The sequence below is a fragment of the Nannospalax galili genome, unplaced genomic scaffold (assembly GCF_000622305.1).
Source record: "Nannospalax galili isolate Female #2095 unplaced genomic scaffold, S.galili_v1.0 scaffold448, whole genome shotgun sequence".
NCBI classification, from domain to species: domain Eukaryota; kingdom Metazoa; phylum Chordata; class Mammalia; order Rodentia; family Spalacidae; genus Nannospalax; species Nannospalax galili.
In genome coordinates, this window is record NW_008359324.1 from 339,111 (window position 1) to 349,811 (window position 10,701).

The window sequence follows — 10,701 nt, forward strand, 5'->3', positions numbered from 1 at the left end:
TTTTACAGGCCTTGGGGACAGAGGTATAGCGGAACCTGGATTACAGGCATTTTAGTTTAACACAGATTTAAGTATTTCTACTTCTACCTGATCGTTCCAGGAGAAATCCGGATAGATACTAAGTGTTACTCGAAGGACAGTCCGTGTGATGGGCTGAATGGATGCCTCCATTGTAACAGAAGGGATCTGGTGAACACATTGTTTGACCTTCAGTCCAATATTCACATGATGCAGAATGTGACCTGAAAGAAAAATATCACATAGGGGAAAAAAAATGTGCCCAGACACAGAGAAAAAGCAATATAATCTGACTTGTAAATGAGATTTCAGAGGAGGTGATTTTATGGCTTGTTTTATGATTTGCTATGTAGAATAGCTGACATTCTTGACCTGGCATGTTTGAATATTTTTTAATAGTTAACTTGAATTAGCAATTCATAGCTTAGAAAACCAGCATCAGTGTTTCTTTAGATATTAATAGGGCTCTGAAAATTGCTGAGACTTGATAGTGTTTGAACTACTAAAATAGAACCACTTCTCTCTAACTTAGTTTGTGATAGTATAAAATTACACAGCATTTTGTAAAAATAGTCATTAATTTATTCGTGGTCTGTTTCATGACTATACAATTAAGATGGAAATGCTTCAGAAATCAAATACAATTCACTGAAGCACCTGTATTTGAAAATATTGAGAAAATATAAGTGGTAAATCTAGAATAAAATAACTACTTATACATATTTTCAGTGATGATCAGGTTCTAAAACACAGATATGTCTGGAGGTATGAAAGCAGAAGTTGTCACAAAGTAAATGTAAGTAACTGTAAACAAATGTGAGTGACTAGTCTGAGCAGGAAAACAGATTATAGCATCAGGGTTTCATGGATCTCAGCTGTTCAACATAAAATTTTTCAAAAACATATTAAAGAAATCAAAATACTTTATTCTGAACATGTTATCCCTTATTTTGAAAAAAAACTGCTTATCCATATACTCTTTGTTTTCTCAAATTCCCTTAACAATCCCAGTTTCTTTCTATTGATATTTTTCTTTTTCTATTCTCTCATAAAAGAAAATTCTTCTTCCATTAGCACTAATCTCAGTCTCTTTTTACTAATACAGGGATTCTTGACAACAGAAATTCTTATTTGTCTACAGTCTGGTATAACATTGATCATATTCAGATTCAAAATATTTTCTAGATACATTACATATATTTGTAATAAAATCTTACATTTCAAGGGAATGCATGTAAAACTTATCAATATCATGTGGAAAATGAGGACAAATTCTCTGTACACAGTGATATTAACTGAGTTTAAACATGTTGATGTGTATAATTAAGATTACTGACAAACTCTGGCGAATGGGATAACTTAATGTTCACAAATTCTCAATTCATTTTATTTTTGGTAGTGCTGAGGACCCAGTTTAGGGTTTTGCTCACGTTAGGCAAGCGTTCTACCATTCAGTTATATCTCCAGCTAGTATACATAATTTTAAAATGTAAATTACTGATATATATGACACGTTATTGAAATAAATGATGAATTTAATTGAGAATAAACATCACTGAACGACTCTCATCATTTATGGCTGATTCTATTTATAAAATACTTAAAAGAGTTTGACAACAAAAACTTCATTTTAATTAGTAAATCAAGCAATTTGATAAAACTCAGAACAATTTTTTATTTAGTCTAAATAAGTATAAAAGTTTTATAAATATAGTAAAAATTATGTTAATGTGAAAATACTTTTACTTCACATTAATTTATTTTCACATTTTATTTATTACTCTTAATTAATGTGAGAATACTTTTATATCTAGTACAACATTTTATCTATACAGATAAATATATGTAAGAATTATTGCATCCTTCTTACCAATTTCATCTTTCCTCATGTCTTTTAGCTTATCTATTGTAAGGTTTTTTTCTTCTAATCTTGTTAGAATGTGTGGTGGTAACACAGAAAATTGTCTCAAAGGGCTAGCCCAACCCCAAAGTCTCTTGTCAATGACTTTACTAAGATTCAGGAGCCTGTAGGTCATGGTAGGCCAACGTTTCCTCAGTGCAATTTCAAAAAGAGCACGGACAATCCTAGCTGCATTCTGAAGAACAAAAAGAGAAGATTCGTAGTTAGAGCCAATGTCCTTTTAAATGTCAATAAATTTACCATTCTAAATCAGTCTCTGAAGGGCAACTCAAGTGACATACTTAGAATTATGAACATCTTGCCTTATATAACCTTAATCATCTTCATTTACAATAAGAACAGTCACATCACTCATGTGTATGCCACTTTTCAAACTCTCAGAGGGTAGCCGTACTTCCACATTCTTAGGAAATTTTCCTGGTACTCTCTAAGCAGGAATGAAATAGGAAGAGACAAAAGCAAGGAAAGCAGTGCAGGCTGTCCCAGCAGCTAGTGACAGGTGCAGGTGTGTCTGAGTATATGATGCAGTGATAGCAGTGCAGGCTGTCCCAGCGGCTACAGTGACAGGTGCAGGTGTGTCTGAGTATAGGATGCAGTGATAAAGGTTTTAAGAAAACTCATGAAGATTTTGAGTCCAGTGAAGGGTGACAAAGGAAACACTGATGAACGCAGCTACCAATATTAATGGGCCGTATCAACCAATGGCTCTGTACAGCAAATACTCCAAACAGTTTTACAAATATCTTATTTAATTTTCATAACAATGGCATATTATCAGCATTAATTTTGTGAGTCTACTGATACACAAACAAAAGCTTGGAAACACTGACAGTTGGCCAATATCATACAGCTATTTAGTGTCAGCATCTACTTAATGCCCCATGTAAATAACACCAAATTTAACTCTAAGATGCAAAGCTCAGTGGCCTGAGCAAGGATAACCTCAGTAAATGAAGTCTTTAAAAATAAGAATCCCATAAAACGTAGATCCTATTTGTCTTGTCTCCTTCCCTTTATCATTAATTTTATAGATTCGTTTTTTTAATAATTTTCATTAAATTTGCTCTTTGACAAGTCCATACATGCATATAGTATCTTGTTACTCTCTTATCTCCCAATCATCAACACCTCTTTTTACAAGTCCCTTTCTAATAATCACATCTTTTTGTTTTGTTTTGTGACCCACTTTAAGCAGGACCATGGCTTTGAAATTGCTCTAGGATCCTGGTGTCACAAAACTGAAGACAATGATTATCGCTCCCCCAGATTCCACCAGTAGCCAATAGTTTAGCAAGGAAAGGAAGGGCCCCATGAGCTCTTCCTTGATCTGTATGTGATGACTGATGACAGGCACAGTGTTCCATAGACCTGGTAGGGGTAGATACAGTTGCTATGAGATCATGATTACAAGGCTGTGTCATACCCAGAAGACAGTATTTCATAGGCCTTCTCACTATCTTTAGGCTCTTACATTTCTTTCTGCCCTTCTTCTGAAATGTTCTCTGAGTCTTTGGTAGACAGGTGTAAATGTCCTGTTTAGGCTGGAGCACTAAATTGTTACTTTTTCTCAGCACACTGAGCAGCTGAAAAGTCTGCATTCCCTCTGCTCACTGCTCATTGACTAAGGTTGACAGTAGCATCCCAGTCAAAATGGCTACCAAGAAACCAAATGACAAAGTGGTAGTATGAATGAGAATGGCCCCAGTAGGTGCCAAGTATTTCAACATTTTGTCCAAAATTGTTAGCACTGTTATGGGCAGTTTTAGGAGTTATGATCGCCCCATCTGCTTGGGAGGAAGCATGTCCCTGAGGAAAGGCTTAGAGAGTTCTTGCTTTGCCAGATCTCCAGCTGTGTTCTGCTTCCTGTGCTGCTTAAAGATGTAAGCACCGTTCTTTTTGCTGCCTCTCTACCTATGATGGAATCTTGCCCCTTTGGAATCATGAGCTAAATAAACTCTTCCTTCTATTAAGTTCCCTTGGTCACAGTGTTTTATCCCAGCAACAGAAAAGTAACTAATACAGAAGTTGATACCAGGGAGTGAGCTGTTGGCTGTGAAAAACTTGACCATGTGGGTTTTTGGCAGAATGTAGAAGACTGGAAGTTTGGGCTTGAAATGCAGTTGATTGCTGTAAGCAGAGGCACCATTCTAGTAGGAGTCTGGAAGAAAGCAGTGCTGAGAACAATGTAAATCTAGAGGGAAATAAGAATTTAAGCTACAATTGGGATATTTTAGCAAAGAGTCTGGCTGGAGTCTGCTCATGGCCTAAGACCTTGCCTGAAGCTAAGTTGAAAAGTAATGGACATATTTCTCTGGAGGAGGAAATTTCAAATCAGCCCCTTGTACAAATGGTGGAGCAGCTACTAATGGTTTATTATGTAGATCTATAGTGAAAATGAACAAGTGGGGCAGAAGGAAATGCAAACTGTACAATTTGGATTGAAAAAGAGTACTAGGAAGATTAAAGACGGATCCAAGGCCTGTGCTGAAGGGGTGGCTCTCCTTGTAAGGAGATTAGAGTGATTAAGGAGAGGCCTAAATATCTACACTTAAACAATGGGAAGAGTACCTTCAGGCAAGACCACACCCAACTAAGCCTCCAACTTGTGAAAGGAAAATGCTGGAGGGGATTTCTACTCCTAGAAAACCATAGCATAGAAAAGCTGCTGCTATTGTGGACAAAGCCAGCAGGGTAGATCCCACGCCAGCAGTCAAACTTGGCAGTGTTGTTCACCTGGTACTGGCTTTAAAGAAATTAAAGATGTAAGAGTAAAGGGGCCATCAGTTCTTCTGCAGTTTCAGAGAGTTGCCAAGGCTAGGCAGCATGGAGCAGAGGCATCACTGCATAAAGGCCCGGACAGGCCACTGAGTAAAGCTGTGAAGCTGAAGAAGAGGTTGGAGATGCTAGAGCTCTAAGACATCTGTCAAGGAGAGCTACAATGAGAGGGAGTGTGGTACCAGTCCACAAGGCAGATGTATGCCATACACAGCAAAGGTGGAGGGCCAAGCCCTTTGGAAGGAAAGTTTCGGAAGTTGTACAAGGAGCTATGGGATTTGGCGTTTGCCCTGTTGGTTTCTGGTCTTGTTTTGGTCTAATATTTCCTCAGTATACACCCATTCCTCCCTTTTGGAATGGGAATTGTGTATTTGGTTCCACTGTTTGCTAAAAGTATGTAATTTGTCTTTTGATTTTACAGAGGCTTACAAATAAGAGATGACCTTGACTCTCAGAAGAGACTTTGGACTCAGGACTTTTGAATAGTATTAATACTGGTAAAGCCTATGGGGACTTTTAAGGATGAACTAAATACATTTTGCATTTTATATGGTCATGTGTCTGTGGGGGTCAGGGAGTGGAATGATGTGGTTTGAATGAGAATATCTCCAATAGGCCCCAAGTATTTGGACATTTTGTCCACAATTGGTGGCACTATTTTGGAAGGTTTTAGGATGTATGGCCATGTTGGAGGAAACATGTCACTGGGGTTGAGCTTAGAGAGTTCTTAAGTTTTGCTGGACTTCTAGGCACTCTCTACTTCCTGTGCTTGTTTGACCATATGAGAGCTCCTCTTTCTGTGACCTCTGCTGCCAGGTCTCCCCACCACTGGACTCTTGTCCCTTTAGAATCAATACATATAAATTCTTCCTTCTATAAATTCCCTTGGCCGTGGTGTTTTATCATGTGATATGGCACCTCCTTAACCACAGCTACACCATCTTAAAGTTTAGGCCGACTCCAGTCTCTGAAATTATGAGACAGTTGGCCCAGGGCATGGGAACATATGCCAGCAGGACATTAGTTATCTTGGGAATAGCTCAGCATGTCTTGGAGTGAACCTTCTAACTGCAGGTTTATGACTTCTGTAGGTTATGCTTGGCTTGCTTCTGCAAAATAGCATTTGCTTAATAGAACAGAAATTAAGGGGGCTCTCTACCTGTAACCTTGGGAACTTAAACTTTTCACTCTTGGTTATAGTTTCTCTGTATAAAAAGTTTACCCTAGAGATGGCTCGGGGCTGTACACTTGAGTTCTGACATCCTTGTGTAATCGCTGGCCAGCAAAGACTTTTAATCGGGAAAACTTTGCCTGAGTGGTCTTTTCTGGCAAAGCACCTCAAAACATTTTTGGAGATCCCAGAGAAGTAGACCTCAGACCCTGGGGAACTGGAACAGGGAAGAAGTGTGGGACTGGGCAGACTTCCAGGGGATGTATCCCTTAGGATGTTCAAAGGCCTCAGGGTTTCTGCCTCCCTGCTGTTCCAATGGTTTTTGATATCCCCACCCCAAAAGATTTTTAAGAAAGTCACCTGTTTCTGGAAGCCTCCAGAGGTAAGTTAGAATCTGGGGCACCCTCAGAAGGACACTTAGGGGGCTGGATGCAGCCTATAACCTGGTGTCCAGGGAGCTGAACAAGATGTTGCTGGCTGCCCACTGTAACTTAAACTTGGTGAATGAGTGTTTTGTGCTTTGGGCATCGTGTAAATGTTTTGTTGTTGTATTTGTGATGGTCTCCTTCATTGTCTGTAACATGTCATCTAGACGGAGAGTGACTTGACTCCTCTGAAGTGTGTGCTTCAATCTGTCAGTCTGTCATTTACAAGGGGAAGCAAGTTGACTCCGCTGAAATGTATGCTTAAATATGTTAGAGGTGGTTACTATTCATCTACTTCTGGGTTAAGGCCTGCAGTTGGGTCCCATACAGAAAAAAAGAGGCACCACCTTGCTGCTTCCTCTGCTGGTCAAGGTCTGAGCTCGGTGGGGAGGGAGGAGGAGGAGGCAGGGACACAGGACCTGGCTTTGGGCAGTGGGTCAAGGGGCACCCATGGCAAAGGGCATGGGTGCAGCCTGCAGGGCCCTGCCCACATCCTCAGGACCAGTACTCGGGGCCTGGTGCTCAGAAGCAAGAGCACCCAGAAAGCAGGAGTGGTGCCGCTCAAGCTACTTCCCTGCTGTCCTGAGTTGCCCTGGAAGACTGGCCACACAGGAGTTATTGTTTTTCTAATGTTCTTTGGATACGGCAGCAGGGCAGGGAGCCCGCATGAGGAAAGTGCCACCTACAGTAGGGCTGCAGCCATTGACGGAGGGGTTAATCTTTGTGCCTCCCTCTGTCTAGGTCCAGATGAGGAGGTGGGAGGAAGCAGAGCAGAGGCCTATCCTCCCCACCTGCAATCCCCAGAGGAAGGCGATTTTCCCGAGGTCAAAGCTGGCAGCCTAGGGAGATGTGGTCTCTTCTACTTGGGGACTCTCAGGCAGAATGTCTCTGTCTGTGGGTAGTCCTGGCTAGAGCAGAGCAGGGTGGCCTGTGTGCAGAGTGGAAGATACGCTCCTACCAAGGCTAGGCTCCACCTGTGGAGAGGTGGGGCAGGCTCTCACAGAGGTAGTGCCCCTTCTTCCCCTGAGGGAGACACCAGGGATGGAACTCCAGCAATAAGAGACTGAATATGTCCCCCTTTCCACTAGTGATCGATAAAATTAAAAATGACTGCTGGCAACTCCTAGTCACCCTCTTTACAGCCATAGAAGAGTAGGACTGTTATAGGCTAGAGAAGTGGTTGCCAAGAATAGCTCAAGCAAATGCCCCAGGAGCCAGGCTGCACTTCGGCTTCTGCCTGGGGCCCACCCAGGAAGAAAACTTTTCCCCTCTGAGAGACCTGACTAAGACTCCAATTCTGACCAAGGTAAGGAGGAGCCGGACAACTCTTGCCAAGTCCTTTTACGGGGAGTAAAGACAGCTGTCTACTAGGAGGACCATGAATATTCCTAAGGTGAATGAAGTGATTCAGGAACCTCAAGAACCACCAGCTGGGTTCCTGGAGTACCTTAGCGAGGCTTATCGCATGTTCACCCCAATAAATCCAGGTGCTCCAGAAAACCAGCGGGCCATAAATACTGCCCTCTGTTATTCAGTCAGCCCCAGACATTAGAAAACTTTATAGAAACTAGAAGGGTTCGAGGACATAAATAGGTCACAGTTATTAGAAATTACCAAGTTAACCAGGACAATAATCAAAATGATAAATGACAGCCTAGAGGAGGAGACTGGAGACGATGACAACAAATGACTGAAATGGGACATTAAAAGAAGGACCTCTTCTGGGGAAACAAAGTTAAGTCTTTCTCTCTAGGTTCAGATCCAACCCCAACTAGGATTCTGGTGACTTGCCCCTTGTCTGAAGAGTATCTCCTGTAACTAGAACAAACTGTTAGCAAAGATGCCTGGCATCCAAGGACATGCAACAACTCTTCCCTTATGCATAGACTGGAAACAGCTGCTCCCTCCGAACCCCCCATCTGACAAGTAAGGGAATTCCTGGGGGCAGTCGGCAATTGTCGACTATGGATTTTTGGATTTGTTGAGGTAGCAAAATCTCTGTATGCCAGCCTTAAAAGGAACCAACCCCTAAAATGGGCTAAGACTGAACAAGGAGTCTTGTTCTCTCCCAGATGTTACCAAGTCATTGCACTTGTTTGTGGATGAGGCCCAGGGCATTGCCAAGGGCTTTCTAACACAAACCTTGGGGTTATGCAAATCATGTATCAGCTGGATATCCCATTTATAAAGGAAACTGATAAACTGCCTTGGGGTAAAAACTTTCCTTAACCACTCCTCACTCAGTTGAAGCCCTCCTGAGAACTCCAGAGAGATGAAATGCCCAGACGACTCATTACCAGGCACTCTTCCTAGATCAAACCTGTATAAGGTTTTACAAGACCTCAACCATCAACCCAGGAAGCCTGCTGCCAGATGAGGACCCAAGGAACCCCTGCATGACTGCACCGAGGAGAATGAATCTACTGGACCGCACTTGACTGATGTCCCACTGCCAGAGGCAAATGAGGTACTATAGATGAATGGAAGCAGCTTCAACCAGAATGACATCAGGTATGCTGGGGCTGCAGTCCAATGGGGAAAGGACAAAGCCATCAATGGGTATACCAAGAGCTGGTATGCTTTTGCCATGGCTCATGTGCATGGGGCACTGTATCAGGGGAAAGGGCTCCTTCCAAAAAGACTCCCCCAAGGCACAAGGAAAAAGTGCAGCAGATCTGGCCGCTTGGGAGGTGGCCCAAGAGCCACTGGGGCCCCTCCAGCTCCTGGCCACATTACCAGAACCAAGCCAGCCCCACATGCCTACCTGTACACCGGGGGCGGGGGAAACAAAAAACAGGGACAACATTCCCCAGCTAGACTACATCGCCAAAGACATTAGGTGTCTTGCCTGTGCCCAGGTAAACTTTGAAAAAAAAAAAAGTGCCAGATGGACTATGTGCCCATGGCACCACCGTCTGGGAAACAGTGGGAACTGGACTTACTGAAATTAAACCAATTGTCTTCAGGTACAAATATCTTTTGGTTTTCAGAGACACATTTTCTGGATGGATGAACCCAGACTGAGACTGCCTCCACAGTGACCAAAAAACTGCTCCAAAAATTAGTTCCTAGATTTGGATTGTCCCTCACCTTGGCCCTCATGGCCTAAAGCTCTCAAAATTTGACAAAGGCATTAAATATCAATTAGAAGTTACACTATACCTATAGGCCACAGAGTTCATGACAGGTAGAAAGAACAAACAAGACCTTAAAGGAGACCCTAACCAAATTGGTTATAGTAACAGGTGAAAGTTGGGCCGACCTTCTTCCCTTTGCCCTACTCAGAGTAGGTATACTCCATATCAGGACGGATTCCTAATCACTCACTTCTCAAGTCATTACAGAGCCTGCAACAGGCCCAGAGGGCCATCTACCAGATGGTCGGAGAAGCTGGTCTCCAGTCTGACTCTGAACCAGTCCACAAGTTCCAGTCCAGTGACTTGGCATGGATCAGGAGTGTCCCACTCATACTGTGGAACCATCCTGGAAGGGACCATATCCTGTGATGCTTACAACAGTGAAAGTGGAGGGATCTCCTCATGGATCCATTACACGCAGTCAAAGAAGATGAAAAATGATCTGTCACTCAGACTTCCAACGCTTTAAAGATAAAACTGACAGGAATTCCCTGGTTGTTACAACTGTGCTTTGGCTTCTTTTCCTCCCCAGGGAATTGCTCAGGAAAACTGGGGTTGGGGAAGTGCTTGCAACTGTGACTACTGGAAAATAGTCCCAGTTACTCCAACCTGAAACCCTGAAACAGGCCTGAATGCACATCCTCTATCCAGTTTGAGATTTTTTTTTTTACTAGGCAAGGAATTTTATTAACTTTTTCCAAACTTTGTTCCCAGGTTTCTTCAGCTTAATTTGCTGCAAAAAATAAATTGTGTATTAGCAAAAACAGAAAAGAGCTGCAGTGTCCAGGGAGCTGGGACCTAAAAATATCAGATCTAGACTACTATCCTCAGGCCTCTTGGGGTAAGTCTATAGCGCAGCTCTCCGAGCAGGGACTCCCTAAGCCACATTCACCCTTCCATCCCTCCCGCCGTTTGGGCCCTGCGCCATTCCTAGTCTTGGGGCCCCAGACACCTGGGGAACCAATACTACTTCCTGATCCTTCTCACCAAGACCAACTCAGTGCCTTTCTTGGGCCCCAGGAGCATCGCTTCTGGACCTGGCCCCGCCCTCACCTCCCTCTACTTCCCTGGTCCTCCAACCCTGACCAGCCTCTTTCTGGGGCTGACAGCCTCTTTCTGGGGCTCTGAGGCTTACATTTCCTCTCCCTGATCCTTTGCATCCAGTACAACCCAGCTACTCAATCCACTCCCTGGGAAATCTTGGGGCTTCTTCCCTCCCCATCTGCCTTTGCATCCCTGCGTGGCGTGGCCACG

General features: G+C 43.0%; 1 protein-coding gene across 7 annotated transcripts in view; it reads right to left on the reverse strand.

The window, feature by feature from the left end:
- The window catches only part of Ascc3 (activating signal cointegrator 1 complex subunit 3), a 379,245-nt gene that overhangs the window by 165,232 nt on the left and 203,312 nt on the right, over positions 1-10,701 (reverse strand). For all 7 annotated transcript variants that reach the window (XM_029558579.1, XM_029558580.1, XM_008822937.3 and 4 more), the window contains 2 exons: positions 1,889-2,114; positions 88-242 (listed from right to left, as the gene is read on the reverse strand). In XM_029558579.1, coding sequence (XP_029414439.1) covers positions 88-242; positions 1,889-2,114 — 381 coding nt within the window. The remainder of the gene's footprint in view (positions 1-87; positions 243-1,888; positions 2,115-10,701) is intronic.